At 41.5% G+C, this 26,903-nt stretch overlaps 1 protein-coding gene across 1 annotated transcript in view; it reads right to left on the bottom strand.

Annotated features, from left to right (window-relative positions):
• rab11fip5a (RAB11 family interacting protein 5a (class I)) overlaps positions 1–24,561 on the bottom strand; it is a 44,939-nt gene extending 20,378 nt beyond the window's left edge. Inside the window, exon 1 of the mRNA XM_033643457.2 lies at positions 23,316–24,561. Within this exon, the coding sequence (XP_033499348.2) occupies positions 23,316–23,692 (377 nt within the window). The 5' untranslated portion in view covers positions 23,693–24,561. The remainder of the gene's footprint in view (positions 1–23,315) is intronic.
• Positions 24,562–26,903: the final 2,342 nt, after the last annotated feature.

Raw genomic sequence — 26,903 nt, 5'->3', positions numbered from 1 at the left:
GACTTTACAAAGCACAGTTAGCACCATCTCAATAGAAAACAGCAGATAAGTGCAGTACTGTAAACGTCCATGATGGAGGAGAAGCTCCTGGACCAACTGGTGGTACTCCCCATGATCCAGCCTCTTTTTTAGGGTCTCATGTACCCACACAGATCTCTGTTTATCTGCTGACAGCCTCTCACCCTCAACCAGAGCTACAGACAGCACCCTCTGCCTCAACATGGCAGGAACAATAAATAGGTGCAGCAAGCGTTTTTTTACAAGTGGCATTCAATTAACAAAAGAAAAAGGCAGTGCAGTGCTTCTTGTGTTTTGCACAACACTGTGTCTTTAACTGAATTAAATGTTCTTAAATGTAGCTAATGTTTTAATCACTTATATTAGCTGTGAAATTCTGACAGACGTGAATTCAGTCACAAATATAAAACAGGATGTCAGAGGAGGTACAGTAACCTAAATTCTGCTTCATGAACAACTCAAACATCCCCGTCTGTTGAGTCAACAAGAAAACCCTAAATGTCATGCTGTGGAAAGTCAGATGTTGAAAAGAAGAGAAGTCAGAGAAACGGAGGAATAAACCTCAAAGACGAGACATGAAAGAAAAGAGAGATTGAAGCAAACCCACTGAGGTACGCAGGATCTGAGAAAAGGAAGCTCACACATTAAGTGCTCAGTTATCTTAGAAACCAGAGAGCTTTTCATCCCCCCCAACATTTCCTCCTTTTCTTTTCTGTAAACCTTCAGTATGACTGCGCAAAAACTCAGCGAGGCACAAAATTAACACGAGGTACAACCCAAGCACTGCTAACTCAAGGCTGCAGATGGTGTGTTCACTGAATTCTGCAGCTCGTTACAGTGGTGATCTACTGCTTCAACTAAAATGTGATTTTAAAACTGATGAAGTGAATTCATTTTGTGTTTTTAGGCTGCAATTATTGTGCTGTTTTTTATAATCAAATTCCTAATTTTTCTATTTATCCTCCACAGTTTTACAAAGTAAATGTTTGTGAAAACAAAGCTCGGAGAATCATGGGAAACTAAAAAACCCCTGTAATTATTAAAAAACATTTATCTTGATTTGCAGTTTTGTAGGCAAAACCTATCACTGCCCAAACTCTTGGTAGAGGTTTTGTTAACATTCAGCTGAATGAACAGCAGACACTGTGTCTAACAAGCCTGCACTTAGCATTGTAGCATGCTAACATAGATAACCATTACCATGTTAGCGGGCTTGGATGTAATATTTAGCAGGAGAGCAGGGAAATATCGTCAGGATAATAATCACCAGTTCTTGAGAACTGGGACAAATCATCCTACCAAAAACACCATTAAAGTTATACCTGATTGACAAACTAATTTCATTTCTGAGCTGAAACATTATTTCTAAAGATTTTTTATATGAAATAAATATAAAATATAAAACATTTTGATCTGCTTTCACTTATTTAACATCTAAACGCGCAGTGTCAGAAAACAGCCTCGTCCCAGAATTCAAACTCTGTCAGATTTCTACACAAACATAATTTATTTGGGTATAAAAGGGGTGAGCTACAGAGACAGAGCAAAACGGGTCACACTCTATAAACCACACCCACCAGGGGGGAAAACTTTCAGCACTATAATATGGAACGAAGGGCTGAAACGCTTACAAAATGGCTGCTTTGTAAATGCTGCTCAGGTGCTGGTGAGCTTTTTTGATACATTCATTAAATAATATTGCCATCAGGTGTGTCTCAGCTCAACAGATCAACTCCTTAGCCCTAAATCCAAATCAAATAAGAATTACGGTTTAAAAATTAGTCTTTTTATTAGTACTATGGGAACTCTTTGCAACTTTGAAAAATAAAATGGCTCCTCACTACGACTGCTGTAGAATAATAATAAGTAATGTGCATTTTTTAATTTGGCAGAAAGTCAAAGTTAAAACGACAAAGACATGGTGGGTTATAATTAACATTAAATGCTAACGTTACAAGTTAGTATGATAACATGCTATTGTTCGCATATTGCTAACATTGTAATGTTAGCATGCTATGTTAGCATTAATCTCAAACTGCATGTGAGGCTCAGTAGAATTCATTTTTAGAGATTATTCTGCCAATGAAATAGTGTTTTAAAGAGCGGTTTAACTGTGTGGCACTGGATAAAATATTTAAGAGATAGCTAAAACTTTCAGGTTAATCCTGTGGGGGCGAGGAACGTCTATCACATTAAACTCAAGATATTTCACTCTGGACCAAAGACTGATAAACTGATCACGCTAACTGCTGTAGCTACAGTACAGCTGGGAAGCTAACGTGACTAGAACATTACTACAAATATAAAATGAATGGAAGAAATGTCACATAAACAACAACAAAATTAAGAAAATGAACCTTTCACTTGTGATGACAGAGTAGGACTGGTCGTCTGATATTTAGTAAAAGGCCGTTAACTTTACAGTGGTCTAAACCCAGTGCCCTCATTCCCAAGTCCTGCTGGGCTCATGTTGTTTGATTACATAGACAGGAAAGAGACAGGAAGTTCCCTTCTCAGGCAAAAACACTGGCGTAATTGTAGGCTGTAGTCCTATAATTCACAGCACAGGCTGTTATGTAGTCATCATCATCATCATCATCATCATCCTACCACTGACCTCGAGTTCAGCCCTGAAAACACGGTAACACCCGAGACGAATGCCAGTGAAAACAATTAGCAGACGAACTCTGACAACCACAGATACCAAGCAGGTGGAGCCCGGCGCTCCGAGCAGAGGAACGCTGATGCTTTTTATAGCTGCTCAGGAACAACAAACATTACACATCATAAACAGTAAACAATGGAAACGTGCCACACGAGCCGACATGAGGAATGTGAGTTGTTTTCACTAATCCACACGTCATGCGCAGGCTGCTTTAAAGTGACACTCCCATGAAGCAGGGATTAGCTGTGGTATTAGGTTTCTGTATTTGCATAAAAATCAATTTAACAGAGGCTGAATTATTCTAATCCAGATATTTACTTTGGAGCATTTCATCAAATCAAATCCTGTTACCGGATTATCAGCTCGCATGTAAACAGAGTAAATTCCTGAGCTCTGAACCCGTCGTGTCGTCATCTTCTTTATGTCCAAAAACCTCTGGCTCTACTATAGTAAAGCAGTGTTTCTGCCTCACATGCCTGTTAGGTGTGGACTCAGGTTTCACATCGATGCTCCAACAATGGTATCAGGCCTCGTCCTGATTTGGCAGCCAACTCCCTGCAGTCAAGGTGGGGTTCAGATTCCAAACACAGGACCTGAGAGCTATGTCAGGGTTTTCTTTGCAAAGCGCCATCATACCGTCAGTGTAATGTAGGATACTACTCATGAAGGAGGTCTCCCTCCAACCATTTACTGTTTGTTTTTTAGGAAGGTCATGGAGCATATTAATGATTTATTTACATTAGAGTTTGGTATTTATTTGACTGAGGCAGACGGACCCACATTAAAGGTCCAGTGTGGAAGATTTAGGAAGATATACTGACAGTTTTTTTTTAAATGTGTAATAACCTGAATGAAAGAATCATTGTGTTTTCTGTACCTTAGAATAAGACATTTATATCTATACACGGAGTGGATCCTCAAAAGTAGGTATAACTGCAGCTGGAGCAGCTACGTGACCTCTAGTTACATGACTCGCCTATCATACGTCAGTCTGCAATCAGCTACCTTCATTCCTTGGCCTGGAAGTTGAAGTCCTGGTGAAACTGCTAAGTTAGCGATTACGCTAGCTATAAAGTATAACATTAAAAGACAAGTGGATATGGTAAGGTGATGGGAAGGCTACTTCTCATTAATCATGCTAATGCTAAGTTAGCAATGAGCTAACATTAGCTTTGAGGTTTATTATAAAAGAAAGGCAGTTAAGGTTAGAATAAGGGTAATGGAAAAGCTGCCTCTCAGTACTTATGCTAATGCTAATTCAGTGATTAGCTAACATTAGCTATGGAGTATTATGTTAAAAGAGAAATGGTTAAGTTAAGGGTAAGGGTTATGGGAAGGCTACATCTTGTTGATTATGATTATTATAACATTAGCTATGAAATACCTACAAATCAGCCACCTTCGCCTTGGCCTGCAAGCGGAAGTGCCGACAAAATTGCTAAGTTAGCGATTAGCAAGCTATGAAGTATTGCATTAAAAGAGAGGTGGTCAAGGTTAGGATAAGGGTACTGGGATGGCTAAATTTTGTTGCTTATGCTAATGCTAACTCTGCAATTATCTCGCTAAGAAGTATTATGTTAAAAGAGGGCCAGTTAAGGTTAGGGTAAGGGTAACTGGACAGCTACATCTCCTTACTTATGCTAATGCTAACTTAGCAATTAGCTAGCTATGAAATATTGCGCTAAAAGAAAGGCAGTTAAGATTAGAATAATCACGCAGGTCCAGTTGCCTACGATATAACACTTTAGATTACCAAGACCTGGATGACTGAGAATCTTCACCGGCAGGTTAGGGTAACTTATGCTAATGCTAACTTAGCAATTATCAAGCTAAGAAGTATTACGTTAAACGAGAGGAGATTAGGGTTAGGGTAAGGGTAATGGGAAGGCTACATCCCAATACTTATGCCAATGCTAATTTAGCGATTAGCTTACATTAGCTATGAAGTTTTATGTTAAAGGAAAAGTAGTTAAGGTTAGGATAAGGGTAATGTGAAGGCTACATCTTGTAACTTATGTTCATGCTAACTTAGCAAATAGCTGGGTAAGAAGCTATCTTGGGTTGTAGGGGTGTGCTGCTACAAGTCTCAGTCCTTCTCTTGTGCCACCATGTTTCTACAGTCGCCCAGAACGAATAAATAAAACTCTGGCTCTAGACAGGGCGGTTTCTGTTTTCGCATTGGCCGTCATATTTAGAAGCCCCTCTGCGACAAGCCAAAGAGCATTGATTTTTTTTTTTATCTTGAAACTGATTTATTTGGTGTTTCTAGCAGTTTTAATCAGCTGGTCTGTTTTGGAGAGGAGGAGACCTCTGTGGATAATTCAGCTCCTGGTAGAAACTTAAACACTGAAGGAATTCTAACCAGGGCCCGTATTCACAAAGATTCTCACAGTTTCTGAGAGCAACTCTGAGCAAGGAGGGGACAGAAACTTTTATCTTAGTGAGGAGGTGTGGTTGACCCCGTTGCTAGGTATGACGCAGTCTTCTGAAAGCTGTGATTGGTTGTTACAAAAAGGAAAAAAAAAGAAAAAAAAGAAAAACAAATGCGCTCCTAGTAATGAATAGACAGTGAAATCAACCGATCATAGAACTTAGACTGTATTAAGAAATGTGTAATCGTGAAAATAATTTTATGTCATGATGATGAAACTCAGCAAAATTAAATTAATTGTTACACAGCTTCAAAATGTTTGAATGTATCTCATTCACATGCCGATTATTATATTGATTTGCTTATTGTTATGTTTACTCGCCATGCTGGTAATTTTACTACTTAATCTATTTGATATTAATGGTGGACGCAGACTCAGCTGTCAGCAATTACTGTGATTGCTGGCCTCCTTGTAAAAAGCGGTTTGATTTGGCAGAATGACCAAAACAACAAATGAAACAGAGGAAAAAAAGAACGAGAAAGCCGAACTGGACAGAAGAGCAGTGCCTGCTGTTGGCACAGCTCGTGGAGGAGAACAACGGAGTTTTAAGAGGGAAATTCGGTCCCGGGATCACAGCACAAGGGAAGAGGTAGACTTGGGAGCGCATTGCCCGACAAATCAATGCGTCATTTCCTCTCCTTTTACGCACAAGCGATGAGTGTGATAAGCGCCGGTACATGCTAACATGCGGGCGTTATTGCGTTACTACGCTGGGTGGGAAAAGTAAGCTCATCCCTGATGAGATCAACCACAAACATTATCCCTGCACGATCAAGCCGGTAGCATCTTATTAAATCACTGTCGTTTGATATACGGAGAATATCTCTCCTTCCTCTCTGTCTTTCCACCATCTTCTCTGTTTAAGACACTCTTAGGCTTCTTAAAAGTCCTCCTCCCTCCTCTTAACAGTTTTTCACCTTAGGAGCTCTCTTAAGGCCTAAGATGCTTTGTGAATAACTTTTATCTTACCAAGACAAAATTGTGACGTCACTAAGAGCTACTTTTAGTCTTAGGATTCTTTGTGAATACGGGCCCAGGAGTTCAGGCTTGGCACATAGAGATGTTTCAGCTGGTTGCAATCTGCATTTCTCACTGCTAGATGACACAATATCGCACATACTGCTCCTTAAAACTGTTCATATAACATGATTGTGAAAAAAAAATGTTTCTGCTGACTAAAAACATTTCAAAGCTGTTTTCACCACACAAAGCGTCTTGATTTTCAAAGATGATGCAAAAAAAAGTTACAGGCACCTGTGCTGGAGGGTCATGTGACTCAGAAGAAAGCCTGACAAAAGGCCTAAATACAGAAAGTGCAACACAGACAAAAACAGCAGCCTACAGTTTGAAGCCCACGTACTCGGAGAGAGAACAGTCTGTTACCGAAGAGGACCCAGTTTCCCCAAAGCACCGTCCCACACAGACGCCTGTACAGTTCAACAAGGCCACTCTGCTGATACTGTAAAACATTTGGTTATAAACATCCACAGAGAAGCGTACGAACATCCCAGAACCACAACAATCTTCATAACCGAATGTTCTGCCTGTTTTTTTTGGAATTGGTGGGAGTCTGCACAGTCAACAGTCCCATTCCTGAGCTGCAGAGCATGACTGCATATCTGCTTCCCCATCTTGCAAAAACAGGAAATCACAACACTCCACCCCATCCCTGCATGACACCATCTCCCCACCCTCACCTCCCTTATCCACTCAGGAGCAGATAGGAAAATTTTCTCTGAGCTGCCGTCTCATTCTGGGCTTCATCTTACAAAGTCTTGTGTGGAACAAGTCGATCCCTAGAAACCACCCTTCAAGGCAGGACAGGGCTGAAATTACAAGACAAGTAGGCTATCAGCTTATTTTATCCAGCGTGTGCTCAGAGTCTCTGTGGGGCTCTGTGAGCCTGGGTGGTATCAGAGCCACACTCAACTGACTCTGAAATAAAACTGCTGCCAAGGGCGCAGGATCTGTGTCAACTGTGGGATTTAACAGCACTTTACTCACCAAACATGTTGGTGTTGTTGTCTGTTCTCCCCGGGGAGTCAGAGGGGTTTGTTGTGAGGCTCAAGGGCCTCTACACGGACATCTTCACCACTCTGACACACACGTCACATTAGGAAAGCTGAAGTTACCACTCCGCCCACCAGTCCACCCTGTGGTTGTATGACTCCGCCCACCAGTCCACCCTGTGGTTGTATGACTCCGCCCACCAGTCCACCCTGTGGTTGTATGACTCCGCCCACCAGCCCAGTGTCTCTGACAGTCTCCATCCATGTCAGTGAAAACATGGATGCTTCACACACAGAAGATCTATACAATCAGCACAGTTTCAAGATTAGAGTCACCAATTCAGTATCTGACCAAATGTCTCCCCTTCTGTTCCTGAGATATGACGTTAAAACATGATGATGTCACAGTCAAGCTGACCTTTGACCTTTTGACCTTCATTATTTTATCCTGTTAGACATTTGTGTCAAGTTTGGTCAGAATCAGTGAATGAATTCTTCAGTTATGGACAAAGACATGTTTTGAGAAGTCACAGTGACCTTTGACAGTTAATCTTCAGTCCAAGTGGACCTTTGTGCCAAATTTGAAGAAATCCCTTTAAGGTGTTCTTGAGATATGGCCTTTACAAGAATGAGACGGATGAGGTCACAGTGACTTGTGACCAAGTGGAGTCCAAGTGGACATTTGTGCCAAGTTTAAAGAAATTCCCTGATGGTATTCTTGAGATATTGTGTTCATGACAATGAGACAGATGTAAGGTCACAGCAACCTTGACCCTTGCCCACAAAAATCTAATCAATTCATCCTTGAGTCCAAGTGGACGTTTGTGCTAAATTTGTAGAAATTCCTCAAGACGTTCTTGAGATATTGCGTTCACTCAGATGGGATCGACGGCCAACCTGAAAACATAATGCCTCTGGCCACGGCCAACGCCAGTCCGGAGGCACAGTAACATGTCTGTGGTATCAGCTCTGTGAGGCTGTACTGAGGCAGAACAGCGCTAAATGCTAACATCATCATGCTAACGTGCTGAGTTCAATATTTAACATGTTCAAGCATGGATTTGTGGCGGTGCTAACGGCATCCAGTTCTGACTTATCAACAGTGCACAAATTGATTTTGTGAGTGAATACATAAATACATACTTTATTTTGAAATATACTGAACATCTGGCACAGAGCTTTTATTTTGTAGTGCCATTTCCTGCTGTAGAGAGAGTGAATAAAATACAGCTACTTAACAGAAACAACAAACTAGCTCAACGACATGACAAAACACAAGTATGATGCTGAATATATTGAACTATGTGGACCTTGACGCGATGACTGCGGACAATTTTGGACCTTGTGGCTGAACCAGGCGGAAACCACTGCCTTAGATCTTATAAATGCATTTACAGGAGTGTCAACCACAGAGTGGTTGGACAAGGGTTTATTAATAGTAAGAGTTTAATCACACTATTTACCGACAGACACTGTCACTGCCAGATGGGCAAAGTGGTTCCTTTTTTTTTTTAAGTTTATCACCACCATCAGGAGGACTTGTCACTGTCACTGATCAGTGCTGAAAGAGAAGGAAATCAGCTGTTGATTTATATACAGAGATCCCAGAGGACATTTTTAAAAATGTGTAATTAGTGGTAAATTTGATTTAGTCGTACTATTACTAACAGAACGAAAAAATGGTTTAAAAATATGGGGACAAACATTATGTCTTTGATAAATGTAAAATATCTGATTCATGAGGATAAACAACCATTCAGAGAGCTGATTCAGCAAAACAGTCCCCAACAACATGCTCCAACTAGAGCCAACATGCTGCATAAACTACAGACCAGGGTCAGACGCTCAGTGACGGCCCAACAGTGGCCCAACAGTGGCAGGTAATCGGCTTAGTGTGTCAAGCCACTTACAGAGGACGCAAGGTGGGTGAGTGGTGCGTCTTCATATGAATTATCAAGTGGACACTTCCTGCTACACCTCCATCAACATTACGAGCCAACAAACCCTCCAGGAGCTCTGTGCTGCTAACATGACCTCGATCCTGCCTCATCAGCAGAAGCAGCAGACGAGCGGCGAGAGGCTCAGACCACATTCCACATCTGGATGTGATGAGCTCGAACCTCACTGCCAATTTCCCTCCTCAAACTTTTACACAACAGAGCATTGTATCTTTAAACCACACCTCCTCAGGCCCACGCTGACACAAAACCAGGGAGGACGGGCTTCTTTTGATTTATGAAAAGTCGTCATAAAAATAAAAACCAACAAAAGCCACCAGTCCTTCTGAGAACAGGTCATCTAGAAAGAAATCAAATGTGTTAGTAGCCAGTTGTAATGCTCTTAAACACAAGCAGCTTTCTATGTTGTACAGGAGATGAACTTGGCTGATGACAGTTAAACAGCTCAATATTTTTTGTGGTGACAGACTTAAAGCTCCAGTGTGTGGGATTTAGTATTTAGTTTTCTTAACTATGTTACTGCCCCACGCAAAGGACTTCAAGTATCTCAGGGTCATGCTCACAGGTGAGGGTAGAATGGAGCATGAGATGGATCTGCAGTATGGCATGGCGTCTGCAGTGATGCAGGTGCTGCGCCGGACCGTCACGGTGAAGAGGGAGCTGAGCCAGAAGGCAAAGCTTTCAATTTCCTGGTCCATCTCCATCTCAACCCTCACCTATGGTCATGAGCTCTGGGTAGTGACTCAAAGAATGAGGTCACAGATACAAGCGTCTGACATGAGTTTCCTCTGTGGGGTGTCTGGGCTCAGCCTTAGAGATAGGGGGAGGAGTCAGACATCTGGAGGGAGCTCAGAGTAGAGCCGCTGCTCCTTCATATTGAGGTGGTTCAACATCTGATCAGGATCCTCCTGGGCGCCTCCTGTTAGAGGTGTTCTGGGCATGTAGCACTGGTAGGAGGCCCCGGGGCAGACCCAGAACACGCTGGAGGGATTACATATCTCATCTGGCCTGGGAACACCTCGGGATCCTCCAGGAGGAAAGCGTTGCTGGGGAGAGGGACGTCTGGGGTGCTTTGCTCAGCCTGCTGCCCCTGAGACCTGGCCCTGGATAAGCGGTTGAAAATGGATGGACTGAGGTCTGTTTTCTTTAGTGTATAATCACCTAAAAATAAGAATTGTTGTGTTCTCGTTACCTGGAATGAAACGTTTATAGTTACAAAGGGAGCAGGTCCTCGTCAGCAGAGATCACCATGCTGCACCGTCATGTTTCTACAGAAGCCCAGAATGGACAAACCAAACACTGGCTCTAAACAGGGGCACTTGTGTTTTCCTCTTCAAGCTAACTGCGGTAGCTGATGTGAAGAGACCTCTGTGGATAATTCAGCTCCTGAACAATGAACACTGAAGGAATTCTAACCAGGAGAAGTTTCAACTGGTTGCAATCTCCAGTCTTTAACGCTATATGCAACTGAATTAATAACTTAATTCTTGCTCTTCAAAACGCCAGCTGGTTTTCTTGACATCACTAACTGAAGATAAAGAACTGACTGTTTAATGAAAAGTCTGTGTTCTTGAAATAATGTGATTGCAGGATATTTATTTTGTCACTTCAACATAATGACAGAATCATTTCTTATTATCACAGGAAATGAAAAAGTCATAATAAAAGAGAAAACTAGGCTTCTTCTGCCAAGATCACAAAATGAATTAATAAATAAATGCCTGCATCCTCTCCAAAACACAGGACTTGTGAAAACATGTATCAGGTGGGTGTTGATTTTGAAGTATTAAACAACAGTAAAATGAGCAGATCAGGAGCTGCAGCTACATCCTGATAACACAGCTGCTGCTGCTGCTGTTTGCTTACAAAGGCTGCAACAAATAGTTCAGCTTTCAACTTTCTATTGGGCTGAGCTTTTATGAGACAAGACCATCTTATGTGAAGGTCAAGGCCAATGTCTGCTTCACAAAAGGCTGATTCGAGTTAACTTTGTGTCCTGATGCTTCTGTCTGCAAAGTAGCAAAATTACTGAGACATGTGAGACGAGATGCAGTGTGGCTGTTTTTCTATTTGAACAGACTTTAGTCCTTTAACGACTGCGTGATGTCTTCAGTAGATTTATGTGCAGCAACCTTAAATGAAGTGTTCATCATTATGGAGGACTTCAACTTCAGTATTGGACAGCTGATGGCATTTTCTAAATGTTCGACTTCGCCCTCTCTCAAAACAATTCATTTTACTGCTGACACTGAGTGGAGACTGCTCAATTCATCACTGCAACCAAGCCCACATCACATCAACACAATTAAAGTCAAGATCCAGATTTTCTAAATGAGGGAGAAAGTCGATGTCCTGCAGCTCCTTTTCAGAGTTTGTTTTTCCCTCCACTTTTTATGTGGAACAAACCCTGTTAAACAAAATATTAATCTAAGCAGAGTATTTACGCACTTAAAGAGTGTCTGATGGGGGACTGTAAGTGTTTGAAATTGTGATTTGTTTCTGCATTTGAAGTAAACATGAAAAATGAAGGGAATAAGGGGTGACAGTGGTTATAAAAACTAATAAATAAATGATGCTCCTATCCATTAATTATACAAATACTTTTAAGCGCATTTGGAATCAATTAGAGGACACATATTGTTATTTTGCAGAGTCTACGGATAAATTGTGTACCTGCTCAGCTAAAATCATAGATGTGTAATTAGGGTTGCAACGATATGAGATTTCCATGTTACGATAACCGTCTCAGAAAAGATTGTGGTTTCATGGTATCACGGTATTATAGAATTTATATTATCATCAGTCAGAATGAGCATTAAAGGAATGGAAACAGAAGGGTCATTTTTGGTTGAACAAACGTTTTATTACTATAATTTAAATTTGAAACCATTTTGTTAATGGAAGTGTGTTTCAAAAGTCTCCCTTCAACAAATTACTAAAATAAAAGGGAGATTTGACGTCCAGATTTTTTCTTTTACCAATATCGTACATGAGCAAATGAACATGGTATAATAACCATCAACTTTTACATCACAGTGTACCGTGAGACTGGTTTGCTGCAACCCTATGTATAATAACACCTCGACCCCAAGATGGTGCCTATTTATTCCAATGGAGGTGCTCGCCTGGCGCATACGCAAAAAAGTTTCTAGGTCCCTGGTTTTCTTTTGTGGTATGCAACCCGCTGAATATGCTCAGTAGTGTTTCTCCTGCTGGCCCCACCTGCCCACGAGTTCCCGCTTGTAGACTTTACATTGTGATGATGTCTTTTCTTGTAACTTTAAAATGAAACTGCATACATTGCAAAGTAAAAACAGCAGAGCTATACAGGTTGATGTTTATTTTATGTCCAAGGTAACGGATATAAAAGCAAGAGGGTCAAAGTTCAGGGTGAGATGTTACAAAATGGCAGTGTGTCCTGATTGTGTGCATACTACATGCCACAGTACGTATTTTTTAAGGGCAGCTGCAGGACCTACTAAAAGGAAAAAGATAAAGTATGCGATTCGGAACGTACCCATGATTTAATTCATTGCTAAATCCTGAAGATGCTAACGGTGGCTAACACTAGCATCCCTCACACAGGCTGCCTTGTTTTAGACAGATCATTCTGACCTGAACTGAACTGAGCACCAACAGGAAGTAAAGAAAAGACAGTTCAGGGCTGCTGTGTCACAGTGACCCAGATCTGGAAACAACTGATAGGTAAAATGTCCTTCGCCTAAACCACAACCGTCTTTTACAAGTGTCCTCTTCTTGTCTCTGCTTCACTGTGTCTCCATGACGATGACAGACAGGCTGATGTGAAATGCAACAACACAACCTCCACATGACTCAGGGATACGAGTTAGAAGCAGTATGTGTAAAATGTCAGCTGCTGTATATCCTGCTACCTACAGGATGTGTTTTTACTCAAGATAATCTGATAAATCTCCTGGTTTTCAACAACCTGACGCACAGTTATTTTATCTGGGACTGTTATGTAACGTCTAATATCCATTAGACTGTATTCCCTCTGGACAGCAGCTACTGAAAGTCAGTCTGCTCTTAACAGAGGATTTGTCTGGATGTACATCACACACACACACACACACACACACACAGTCAGCAGATGGACGTTCAGCTCTCAGGCCTGCCTCAGTAACACTCACTTTTCTGAAACAACTCCAGAGCTTTGCTTTTTTAAGATAAACAACATGACGGGATGTGAAACTGAGACAGCGATGGCGTGAAGAGGAGTGTCTGTAAAAACACAAATCTAACATCTAAATCATGATATCAGCGCTGAGAGAATCACCCGACCAGCACCGTGAAGAATCACTGATCTGCAGAAAAAAAGAGCTTAAACTTTAAATTACTCTCTGGGGACGAAACTTGATTATTAAGGAAAAAATGTGCATGACAATTTCAATATTCAGCAAAAGTATCGCAACTTAAATTATTTTTGTTAAGAACGTGGGCTGGTTTGTCCGCAGTGTGTTGATCTGGCAGTGTTTATGTGGTTTCCTCCTGACAGACCTTGCAGGGGAATTCACCCAACGCCCACCTTTCCAGGAATCTGCTCTGCACCGATAGCTCAACATGCAAATACATCACGGCCACTGCATCCTCCCGTGCCACCCGTTACAGAGCAGCTGCTCTGCCTTCAAATGGCTGAATAAAGATCAGACATGTTGGGACATGTTTATTATGAAGCCTTTGTGTGTTGTCCTGCTGCTCTCACTGCTAATCTGTGAAGTCAGAGCCCTGGTACATGCTTACAGCAGATGGTCTGATGTTGTCAAAAATACTGATTCATCAATATATTAATGCTGAATGTTTGCAATGGATTTAATACTCGTTCTCCACAGTATGATACACTTGACCATTTACTATAGTCATTCTGCTGTTCTCTGCTGCTAACCAAGAGAGAGAAAAGTCATTACTGCCATGTTACAGCCTTGTTATGTTTATCTTTTAAGACAAAATTAAAATTGTATCCTCTCAATGTCAATTTTTTCCTGTGTGGTATCAAAAAGTCTACCAAATATCGATATTTTTCAAGGTATTGTATGGGAGATAGAAATTCCAGTATCATGACAACACTATGCTCATTTCAAGTGTTTCTATGTTACCGTAAGAAACCTCGGAGTAATATTTGATCAAGATTTGTCTTTTAATTCTCATTTAAAGCAAACCTCACGGACTGCATTTTTTCATCTGCGTAATATTGCGAAAATTAGGCCTATCCTGACCCGAAAAGATGCAGAAAAATTGGTCCACGCTTTTGTTACCTCAAGGCTGGATTACTGTAACTCTCTATTATCAGGTAGCTCTAGTAAGTCCTTAAAAACTCTCCAGCTAATTCAGAATGCAGCAGCACGTGTACTAACAGGAACTAAGAAACGAGATCATATTTCTCCTGTTTTAGCTTCTCTGCACTGGCTCCCTGTAAAATCCAGAATTGAATTTAAAATCCTACTGTTAACTTATAAAGCTCTAAATGGTCAAGCTCCGTCATATCTTAGAGAGCTCATAGTGCCTTATTATCCCACCAGAACACTGCGCTCTGAGAACGCAGGGTTACTCGTGGTCCCTAAAGTCTCCAAAAGCAGATCAGGAGCCAGAGCCTTCAGCTATCAGGCTCCTCTCCTGTGGAATCATCTTCCTGTTACGGTCCGGGAGGCAGACACCGTCTCCACATTTAAGACTAGAGTTAAGACTTTCCTCTTTGATAAAGCTTATAGTTAGGGCTGGCTCAGGCTTGCCCTGTACCAGCCCCTAGTTAGGCTGACTTAGGCCTAGTCTGCCGGAGGACCCCCTATAATACACCGGGCTCCCTCTCTCTCCCTCTCTCCCTCTCTCTCCCTCTCTCTCTCTCTCTCTCTCTCTCTCTCTCTCTCTCTCTCTCTCGTATTCTATTACTGCATCTTGCTAACTCGGCCATTCTGGATGTCACTAACTCGGCTTCTTCTCCGGAGCCTTTGTGCTCCACTGTCTCTCAGAATAACTCATACCGCAGCGGTGCCTGGACAGCGTGACGTGTGTGGTTGTGCTGCTGCCGTGGTCCTGCCAGATGCCTCCTGCTGCTGCTGCCATCATTAGTCATTAGTCATACTTCTACTGTTATTATACACATATGACTATTGTCACACAAGTATACTGTCAGATATTAATACATACTTTCAACATATTGTACCACAGTAGCCAGAACTATAACTATAATATTATTACTTTCATTAATGTTGTTGTAAGCTACTGTCATTACCTGCATCTCTCTCTCTCTCTCTCTCTCTCTCTCTCTCTCTCTGTCTCATTGTGTCATATGGATTACTGTTAATTTATTATGCTGATCTGTTCTGTACGACATCTATTGCACGTCTGTCCGTCCTGGAAGAGGGATCCCTCCTCAGTTGCTCTTCCTGAGGTTTCTACCGTTTTTTTTTTCCCCGTTAAAGGGTTTTTTTTTGGGGAGTTTTTCCTTATCCGCTGTGAGGGTCTTAAGGACAGAGGGATGTCGTATGCTGTAAAGCCCTGTGAGGCAAATTGTGATTTGTGATATTGGGCTTTATAAATAAAATTGAATTGAATTGAATTGAATACTGTGCATGACTTGCTGAGGTTTTGTTAGCATTCAGTTAGCATAGCATTAGCTAGCTTATCTTTGTCTGAATGATAGTGTAGTTGGTATTTTGGCTTGTAGATCTGAAGGTCCTGTACCAACTGTCTGTAAATTTGACATGGGCCTCTCAAGATTAGATGTTTTTTGAATCTCTTGCTACATTAACATGCAAAAACTATTCTGGTTAATTGCCCTTATTCCCAAGAAGACAATACTCCTACAAAGCTGTTTATGTGGATGATGGAAATTAATAAAAAACTCCAATTGAGACGCTTATTCTTAATGCGCCGTATACATGTCTGAGTAATTTTATTAAAACATGAATAATACCATCAAATAACTTCAGTTTAGTATTATTTCACTCATTTGCCTCTGTCAGGAGCTTCTCTTTACATCAGTATTTGCACAGTAATTGCACACTTTATCATACATTTCTGATGATGAATGATTGACAGATGATAAATGATTAGACAGGAAGCTTCCATAGCTGAGGATGCCTATCCTTATCCTTAAGATGGTGATGCCACTCCCAAAATGCTCCGCGATTCCCATTTCCCATAGAAAAGAGTTGCTAACGTTATCTTAAAATCTGATAGCATCCAGTACCAGGTAGTGGGAGAATACTACACAGTTTGTTATTTAAACATAACCTGTAACAACACAAATTAATAAGGATAATTAATTAAGTGCTCCTTTAAACTTGCACTTGGTTACAACTGTATGTAGTAAGCTAGTTAGCCATGCATGCTAAAGTTTGCAGCTTGTGTTGCAGCAGATCAACACACTGTTAGTCCCGTATTTATGATTTTGTTTCATGTTTTTAGTTTTAGATAAAAAATATAAGTCCATCCATGTCAAGTGAAGTTATAAGTAACTGGTGTTTACATCAAGTTCAAGTCTTTTTTGATCTTATCTACAGTCACCAGGTTCACTGCTCGAGTCTTCACCTCTGGCACTACCTCACTACTTTAATCATCACTTTTTCTTCATCCTCTCACTGCAGGATAAACTCATCTTCTCCACATCTAAATTTAAACCTCATCCTTCATTTCCACCGAGTGTGACTGGAACACGCTGATTCAGAGGAACGCTGTGTGAAAACTGATGAATTCTACAGAGAATAAAACAAGTCAGAGGCTCAGAAGAAAAGAGCCGTTTTGACCTGACGTATCTCCATTTACTGAAATATACGACCCAGAGCGCTACATCGCTGTGACGCCCCCAGCCTCCTCTAAAGGGCTTTATAAATATTAGAAACTGTAAAGTGAAGGAGTCTTGGCACAGTCCTCAACCTCTGCAGTACCAAGTGTAACACAACTGTCCCTGGAAAACATGTACTGGAAATACAGGTTTCTGTGCTCATCCGTATGTAAAGTGACTTTAATGCTGCTTCATTTGTCAGCTGGTTTTCAAAAGCACCTGTTTTTCATTCCTACGTCTCACCTGAGAGGTTCACTGATTACACTTTTATTATCAGATTTTACTGCCACCATTTATTCCTCCTCCTAGGTTTTATCACAATGCAAATAAAGCTCACCTTAACCAGTCTGAAGACTATCATGAGAGCCCAAAGATATATCACATTAAGGGTGTTAATGGGAACAGCCCAAAACCACAAATCATCCTGAGGTGAAAACATACAGTTTTATATTACTGCTAAACTCTGCAGTCTTTAGAGTCAGTTTTTAATCATGTTAAAAGATAAAAACCAATCATCCTTTTTCTACCTGTGAACAATTTTCTGATCTCAAAGTATTTTCAGGTGTGAAAAAACAAAATAAATGCTGTGTCACTACTATGGCTGGGATCTGAATTTTAATATTTAACTCACTTGTGTGTGTGCGCTCAGCCTGTACAACATGGCTGAGCTCGACATGAACATAAAATAGCATTAATTAGCTAAAAGTTATGGATAATTGTTTAAACAGATAATGTTAGCTAAAAGTAACAGATAATGGTTGAAATAGCATTAGTTACTAATAAACAGTTGAAATAGCATTAGTTAGCTAAGAGTAACTAATAAAGGTTAGAAATAGCATTGGATAGCTCAAAGTAATGGATAACAGTTGAAACCATTGGCTAACAGTAACTGATAAACGGTTGAAACAGCATTAGTTAGCTAAAAGTTATGGATAATGGTTAAAACAGTTAGCTAAAACTATCTGATAAGGGATTGAAATGGCATAAGTTCACTAAAGGCAATGGATAACGGTTTAAATGTTTGCTAAAAGCAACCAATAAGTGGTTGACATAGCTTAGACATAGATTAGTTCACCAAAAGTAGCAGATACTAGTTAAAACAGATAGCTAAAAGTTATCGATAAGCTGTAAAATAGCATTACTAAGCTTAAAAAAAATGGATAATGGTTGAAATTGTTAGCTAAAAGTAACTTATAAATGGTTGAAATAGCATGAATTCCCTAAAAGTAATGGATAATTTTTAAAACAGTTAGTTAAAAGTAATTAATAAACGGTTGAAATAGCATTAGTTCCCCTTAAACATATAATGGTTGAAACAGTTAGCTGAAAGTAACTTATAAGCAGTCAAAATAGCATTAGTTTGCTAAAAGTAACTAATAAACAGTTGAAATAGTATCAGTTAGCTAAAAGTAATGGATTATAGTTAAGTAACTAACACACAGTTGTATTAGCAATAGTTAGATAAAGGTAACTGATATGGGGTTGAAATAGCATTAGTTAGCTAAAAGTAATGGATAATTGTTAAAATAGTTAGCTTACAGTAACTGATAAGCCGTAAATAGCATAAATTTGCTATAAGTAATGGATAATGATTAAGTAGCTAATACACAGTTGTATAAGCAATGGTTAGAAAAAAGTGATAAACCGTTGAAATAGCATTAGTTAGCTAAAAATAACAAACAATGGTTACAACAGTAACTGATACGCAGATGAAATAGCATTAGTTAGCTAAAAGTAATGGTTAAAAGAGCTAGTTAAAAGTAACAAATACACAGTAGAAATAGTAATAGTTAGCTTAAAGTAACCGATAAGCAGTTGAAATAGCATTAATTCGCTAAAAGTAATAGATAATGACTAAAACAGCTAAAAGTTACTTATAAGTGGTTGAAATAGCATTAGTTTGCCAGAAGTAACTGATAAGCAGTCAAAATAGTAATAATTAGCTTTAGTAATGGATAATGATTGAAACAGATAAAAATAACTAATAAAGAGTTTAAATACCATTAGTTATCTATTATGGTTAAAACAGTTAGCTAAAAGTAACTAATAAGCGGCTGAAATAGCATTAGTTCACTACAAAGTAACTGATCAACAGTTAAAACATCTCACAGGGCCGTTAACACAGTACTGTTTTTTGTGAAATGCCTGTTAAAACGATCAAATTACATATTCCTTTGTGTCTATGTTAAACTAAGGTATCCCAACAGATTTTAACATTTTGCATGACTACTTACAAACATAAACTTAGATTTATGGGCTTCTTTCCCCCACTGGTAGCAGCCATGTTACTTGTTTACCTTAGACTACCACAGTTTGCAAAGCATTCTGGGAATTTTCTTCTCCCACCCCATTTGGAGGGCCACCTTGAGGGCTACCTGGAGGGCTGGATGACCATGACCCCTCCATCCCACAACAGAAATGGGACACCCTAACATATGCAGCAGCACTCAGAGCAGAGTGGTAGGGTTGAGGGAGGAACTGGGATTGGGCCTATAAGTCTGATAATAAAAATATCTTTAGATGCGGAGTTAGAAAGAAGTGAGACCTCTGTGGCCCCATAGACTGCAAAAATAAGTGTGGCCCACTCCTCACCATCATCTCTGACCGAACTGCTAGAGATCGATGTGCATTGTGGGTATTATGTAGCCCCCAAACTTATACATAGAGGAAGAATGTGTGGACAAAACAAGATGATATCTCTGGTCCTGCTGCATCGATTTTCATCCTTTTTTTAATTAGCAATGCTAAAATTGATACTCTTTCATGTAGATTATCTGAATAATGTTAATAATGTGCAACATAATCTTCAGTTTACTGCTCAAAAACATGACATATTTGTACAGATATTCCAGGCTAACAATCTTCCTTGAGCCAGGTTTCAAATCTCATTCACAAAATAAATGACTGCATCTGTACATAGGTTAGCACGAACACGACACCGTCTCTTAAAACGTGGCTCATGTTTTGGTCGATGTTCTCTGTCAAACCCAAGATATTTTCAGGGCTGACATACATGAGCGGTGTGTAGACTGTGGGAAGTGTTGACCAGCCCAGATTCACTGAATACCACATGGAGACACTGAATGTACCACAACGCCAGAGTGCTGACACTTCAACATCACAGGCCGACTCTAACCTTCAAGTGACCAGCTCCACCAGAAGGAGACTGGTTCCCCTTTAATCTCATATTCACAGGTGTGTCTGAGTGAAAGCACAGTCGGGTCAGCTGGTCGTCACTTCTTATCAAACGGCCACAAACAACACAGAAACTAAAGAGTCAGAGGAACGACTGTGTTCATCAACAAGCCCAAACATTCAATCTGTGTTCAGTGAGCAGGGTGTAGGGTAATGGGGGATGTCCTGGATCAGGTACCAGTTCTGATGAATACTGGACAGAAAATACTCTGGCACTTGAACAAATACACCTACTGATGATGCTCTTTTTATTGATAGGTCAAATTTGATGATTGCTGGTGTAATTTACCTCTTCAACATGACTCGTGCAGTACTGACGAAAGAGCTTCAATGGTTTTATTAATCTCAAACAGTTTTTAAGTCAGCTTTGACAGAAATATGATGCTACTTGTGCTGAAATTGCCTTTAAAAAGACCAAATGTCCTTTTCAAGTTGAACAAAGTCATTTCGCTCTGTCTGGGAGAATGTAAACACAGTGCAACCACATCTCATTATGGTTTGATGGCAGGAAATGTTTCAGCTATCTAAAACTTAAGCAGTAAATGCCAGGCTGTGCTGTCAGTCTCTCAAAATAACATAACTTCTTTGTGTGCTCTAAATTTTGCACCAACCTAAAATCACACAGGGGGAAATCAACTATAGAAGAAGTTTAATTTCTCCACTGACAGTAGCCTCGGTTGACCACAATGCACTGCTGTCATGAGAAATGTTTGAGTTTTTCATTTTTATATCTACAATATCAAACTTACAGCTGAAATGCAACAAGTTCATGCCTGTTCTCTGGGAGGTGTTGAAAGGGATTATGGGCATTGTAGGACATCACAAACAGAACTATGTAACTGACATTAAAGGAGAATTGATGCACCTAAACACTGCTGTCCTTCACCTCTACATAACTCCACCAAAATGACTGATCACACTGATCCTAAAAAACAGTTATCTAAGGGAGCTCTTATCTGTGGTGCTGTTTATCAGTCTGAATTGCTTTGGTGTGAGTTGCAGAGTGTTGCAGATATCGGCCGTAGAGATGTCTGCCTTCTCTCTAATATAATGGAACTAGATGTCACTCAGCTTGTCATCTGAAAAACTCAACATCAACGTCTCTTTCCAGAAATCATGACCCGTTTTCTCGATATAATCCACAGACCTTGTTGTGAGCAGTTTCATGTGGGAACTATTTTCTTCCTATCAAACTACACCCGCAGAAGGAAGTGTGCATCTTCTCATCAGCGAGAGGGTCGTGCTCATGACAGGGTCAGATGTAAACAATAATGGCGTCCTTCTTGGCTGAGCTGTCAGTTAGCCAGCTCAGTGGTGCTAGGTGAGCTAGCGGTAGATGTGTGCACCTAAAGGCCCTGACACACCTACCCGATGGGCGGCCATTAGTAAGCGTCTGTCACCCCAATTTTGCAGTGTGTCCCGCACAGTTGGCAGTAGTCAGCCCTTGCTGGGGTTTTTTTTGGCGAATTCAGCATGTTGAATAGGTGTTGGAGACGGTGAAGCCCACCGGAGCCCTTCAGTAAATGAAATCATCCTGACTGGCAGTTCAGTTCAGCACACAAGAAAAGAAATAGAAGTGAGGAAAGTAAACAAACAGCTAAAATCAAGAGAGCACGAGATAGAAACCAACATGTTAGATTAAGTAAGATTATTATTGTTAGCCAGCTGAAATGGTTAGCCCTTGTTTGTCTTATTGTTCTCTAGCATCTAGTTGAGTTGTTAATGTGTTAACTGGCTAACTAGTGTCTTAAATCCGTCCTGTCAGTCTTACGGTTTCTCTTTTTAAATGACAAATACAGACTACTGCCGCCTGCTGCTATGGAGGGTTATCTCCTCTCACGCAGGTGCAGAGTGTACCTGTTAGTTGGCTGTAGTCTTTGCTCCAGGGTTGAAATTAATATTTCTATTCACCTGCCTCTGTGACTGGTCGATTCAAAAATTTTACCAGCCATTCAACAGATTACCATTCTAGTGTTTTGGGCTGGTGAGTGGAGTAAATCTACTAGCTACTTGCATATCTTACCAGCATTTTTGACCCAGGCAACGTAAGGCGATCTAACAGTCAGCCGTTGTCGCCACTACTTCTTTGATCTCAGTTGGTGTGTCTGAGCGTTAACATTACAGCTCAGTCAAGGAGGGCGCCATTAATGTTTACATCTCACGCTGTCATGAGCACGAGCCTCTCGTCCATGAGTAGATGCACTCTTCCTTCTGCACATTGATATCATTGGTGGGTATGGTTTAGTAGAAAGAAAACAGTTCCTACATGAAACTGCTCACAACAACGTCTGTGGATTACCTTGAGTAACCAGGTCATGATTTCTGGAAAGAGAAATTACTGCTGAGTTTTTCAGATGTATTATCTTGGTACTTTGAGCGACACAAGCTGAGTGCCGTCTGGTTTGATCAAACTGGAGAGAAGGCAGACATCTCTACGGCTGATATCTGCAACTCCCACCAAAACAATCTAGACTGATAAACAGCACTACAGGAAAGAGGAAAAACATTTATTTTTGTTTTTAGGGTGAATTGTCCCTTTAGGGGATTGTAGGACATCACATGTAGAACCATATAACATCAATGACATATAGATCATAAACATGAGTTATCTGATGATGGAGGTTTCCTTTAAAAATGTTTAATGTCTGCAACATCAATCTTTACATCCCACACTCCGATGGGAGAGCTTTAGTAAAACAACATGTTATTCTAAAAATACCTTGGAGCTGTGGGATCATGAATCTGTTAGATAATCCCTGGAATTGGGACAGCCATTAATCCCCCCCTGCTCTACGTCAGGCCTCGGCTACTGGGACACAACATTTTAAGATCCCACAACAAAGCAGCACCTAATGTGGAGGTGAGAGTGATGTTTCTAGAAGGTCTGGTTTTTGGGGGAAGCCTCCAGCCTCAGTGATGTGAACAGTGTTCAGATGAGTTAGTTTGGTGTCTGTGGGAGGAGGGAGGGTGTGTCTGCAGGGCCCTGATGCAGCACAGTCCTGACAGCTGTGTTTATATCTCACAACAATGTGTAGGAACTGAAACAGGACAAAAGCAGGGCACAAACACCCTGATGAGTTCACTGAACATGGGAAATAAGACATCGGAGTCATGGCTGGTGGAGCACATGCATGAAGCTTTAGGTCCCCTTCATCTGCATGCTGACACCCCACACACACACACACACACACACACACACACACACACACACACGCATGTACACACAGCTGAACTTACTCGTTTTTCACGCATCTGGTCTCGATGAACATCTTATCCAGCTGGATCACCGCCTGTCCGAGGAACACGTCCATCCCGATCAGAGCCCGGTGCATGACGATGAGGACCAGCTCGTTGCTCCCGGCCGGGAAGCTGCTCCGCCCGCTGTTCTCCAGCACACCGGGCTGCAGCTCGAAGGAGCACTCCTCCCTCCACTCCGGCTCCGTGGTCTTCTCCACCACACCGGTGGAGTATTTCTCCTTCCCCAGCTGGATGATGGTGTACACGTCGCTGGTGCCGTGCTTGCCCTTGCCCCGTAAGCCCCTGCCTCTCAGCACCGTCACCTGGACGTGTGTCGGTACCCATTTCTGGTCCTCCTCCACGGTTAGCGAGGACATGTCCCCCTGCAGACAGACAGACAAACCGACCGACCTGCCGCGACGAGGCAACCGGGGAGAGGTGGTGGTGGTGTCCGCCGCTGCCTCCCTGCTCTGGGTGTGCACAGTCACATCAGCTCCGGGGTGTGCGGGCGGTGCCGCATTATGGCTGCGTGTCGTCTCTGCGAAGGTGCCGGTGCTGGTGAGCCGCGGCTGCTCCCCGTGTCTCACAGCTCTGAGCTCTGCGGCAGCAGCAGCGTCCGTCCCCGCTCGGTGTGTCCCTGCCTCTCTGTGCTGCTGCACGGGCCTCTCTGCGGGCAGCGACGTCACGCCTCTATCCTCCTTCTTCTGCAGGACGAGGAAGTCGAGCTCAGACACAACACATGGCTGCGTGCACACAGACAACAATACAGGCCTGTGCTGGAATGTAGGGTGTGATGTTTCAACCAAGGCAGCTCCACTCCTCTGTGTCCTCTGAGACTAGACTGTCACACTGGTCTGTGTGAAGGCTGCACACTCCCTGATGGAGGCCTCTGTAACACCAACTATTACAACACTCCTTTTTAAACTATGAAGCCAGATGAGGCTGCCTGTCAGGGCCGTAATCACCTATGTAACATGTGGGGGCCATTTTCACTGTGTGCCCTCTGCACAGGGGTGGAGAGTAACAGATTACAAGTAACTAAGTTACATATTCAAAACACAAAATATGAGCCTGGTCTCACTCGGCAGTCGTCGAAATCCAGTGCTTGGGCAGTGACTTGCAGCGTCAGAAACCAAAGCATAAAGGCGTCCGTTAACATCAGCATGATACTCGTCCAGTTGCTGTTATAGTAACATCAGGGGAAAACACTGCAGGACAAGGATGAATGTTAAGGCAGCGAAAGTCCAACTGGGGTCGGTGGGAGGTGAGGCTGGGCGATATAACGTCTATGTACGATAGAGCGATATATTGTCAAGCAAGATATAAATTAAGACACTGTTTATATCAATATAGGGTCAAGTTGCGTTGCATATCACATTCCAGTGTCCATCTCTCCTCTCTTACACTCTCCACACAGCTCCGCCCTTTAGCAACACTTTCTAGAGCCGTAACCTGACGTGCACCTCCCCAGAAATGTGATAAGTCACAGTGACGCAGAGCTCCTGTTTTTATAAGCTGAAACCATTTCCCTCAGTGGAAACAAAGCTTTGATTTACTTTAATTTCACAGATAAGAAACAATAAACAGTGAAGACAATAAAGCCTCCACACACTGTGTGTGATTTATCCTGGCTGAAATATGAGCTGCTAGCTGCTAGGCTAATTTATACAATGTAAAATGCCATAGGCTTGTGCTAATAACGTTAGCATGTTGTATTTGTGGGGAAAATGTGTCCAGATAAAGACAAGTGTTTGTCTGTGAATGCTGCGAGTTATAGTGAAGCTGATTTGTGTTTGACACTGTCTCTATTAAGCCATGTTTAATGTGTGTTTACTGTGTGTTTACTGTGTGTTTAATGTGTGTTTACTGTGTGTTTAATGTGTGTTTCATGTGTGTTTTGAATCAACTAAACTTTACAGCACTTCACACAAACCCCGCCGCCCACCAGTGTTGTGGAGGTGTAACTGTTGTTGTGCAGCTGCATATTTTCACACAGGGGAAATGCAACATAACTCATGGTGTATTGTTTGTTTGTGAAAATCTTGATATTATTTTGGGGACAGTGACACGGCTGATAGCTCGCTGTCTTGTTGTTAAACATACTGTCACATTATATTTACTGTTTGTTACTGACTTTGAATCTTGTTAGCATAACGTTAGCTTTCTGGCTAACAGCTGGGCCAAAGGGTTCCATGAGCTGAGCTGAGTGGACTAGAATATCTCCTGCTGCTAGGTCGTATTTAAAGGGACATTTCGGTTTATTTCAACCTGTCTCCTATCGTCCTAAATTTGTTTCAAGTGACTAGTGACGAAAAATAATAGTTAGCATGTTAGCCGTTAGCCTAGAGTGTTACCAAGGAAACCGAGTTATGGTTTGTGAAAAACTTTAGATTTTGACTGCAAAAAGTATAAAAATATGAATGAATATTATTACTTTTTATTTCCTTTGTAAGTGACCATGGTATAAGTGGGATGATGCCTGATGAGGTGTCCATTATCACTCCACTGTGTGTTGGACAGTTCATGCCTCCACGTCGGCTGTTAAAAAGTGATAATGAACACCTCATCAGGCATCATCTCTCACATAAAACACCAGAACACAACAATAAATGCCCACAAAGACAGCCAAAGGTGCTCGAGTGTCTTGCTTTGTCCAACCAACAGTCAACCCCCGACGGCACTGACCGAGCTGAACTTTTAGGACTTCTTTTCCACGCACATTTAGGGTTAGGAACGAAAGTTAATCCTGGACAAATAAATCTCAGCTCACGGTCCACTCACTGGCTTTCAGCTGCATCACATTGTCTTCATCGGCAGTTTCATTGCCTCCACATTCCTGCAGGAGGCTTCTGCCAAAGTCTTTGTTTTTATCTTTGATTTATGATCAATCCAAATTCTCTTTATCTGGATATTTTAAGTACGTACAAAGAATATTACAACCTCTTATGATCCATCAGCTCTGGAGGTTAAGTTGCCTTTTTAAAGCCTTGTCATGTTTCATATTCATGTAGGTTCAGTCCTTGTTCTCTGAGTGTGCACTGGCATTTAAACTGTGGTATATTGTGGTATATACGCTGCACCGTCAGGCCAAATGTCACACAGAGTCATTGACAGCCATTTTTGTGGAGCCTTGTTATGGCTGAGTTTGGTTTCTCTGTCTGAGAGCAGACAGTCCTCACATGATGAGCAGATAACAAGAGCACATTAGTGCTAAAAGGCTGTTTGTACTGAGGGCAAAGATTTTAACAATAAACTTCTGATGTCTCTGATCAGCCCTCCACTCTGTGCTCATCTCTACCTGTTTCCCTTTTATTAGTTTTATCTGTTATTTTCAGTTCATGCCTTTTCATTTTCATGCACCTGCAGACCTCATGGCTCGTACATCAGGTGCAACACCAGCTGTCTGGAACTGATTTTCACCAGCTTCTCCTGGAGTTACTGCGAACCAGACTGCAGCCTGTTGGATGTTCGAGCATCAGTTGTTTTCTTGCTTTTACACATTTATGTTACATCTCTCACTGTACATGGCTCTGAGGATGGAAAGGTCTCTGTCGTCCAGACTGAGAAATCCCAACAACCATTTGATGG

The sequence above is a fragment of the Epinephelus lanceolatus genome, chromosome 15, assembly GCF_041903045.1.
Source record: "Epinephelus lanceolatus isolate andai-2023 chromosome 15, ASM4190304v1, whole genome shotgun sequence".
Lineage (NCBI taxonomy): Eukaryota > Metazoa > Chordata > Actinopteri > Perciformes > Serranidae > Epinephelus > Epinephelus lanceolatus.
This window is presented reverse-complemented; position numbering and strand designations above follow the sequence as displayed.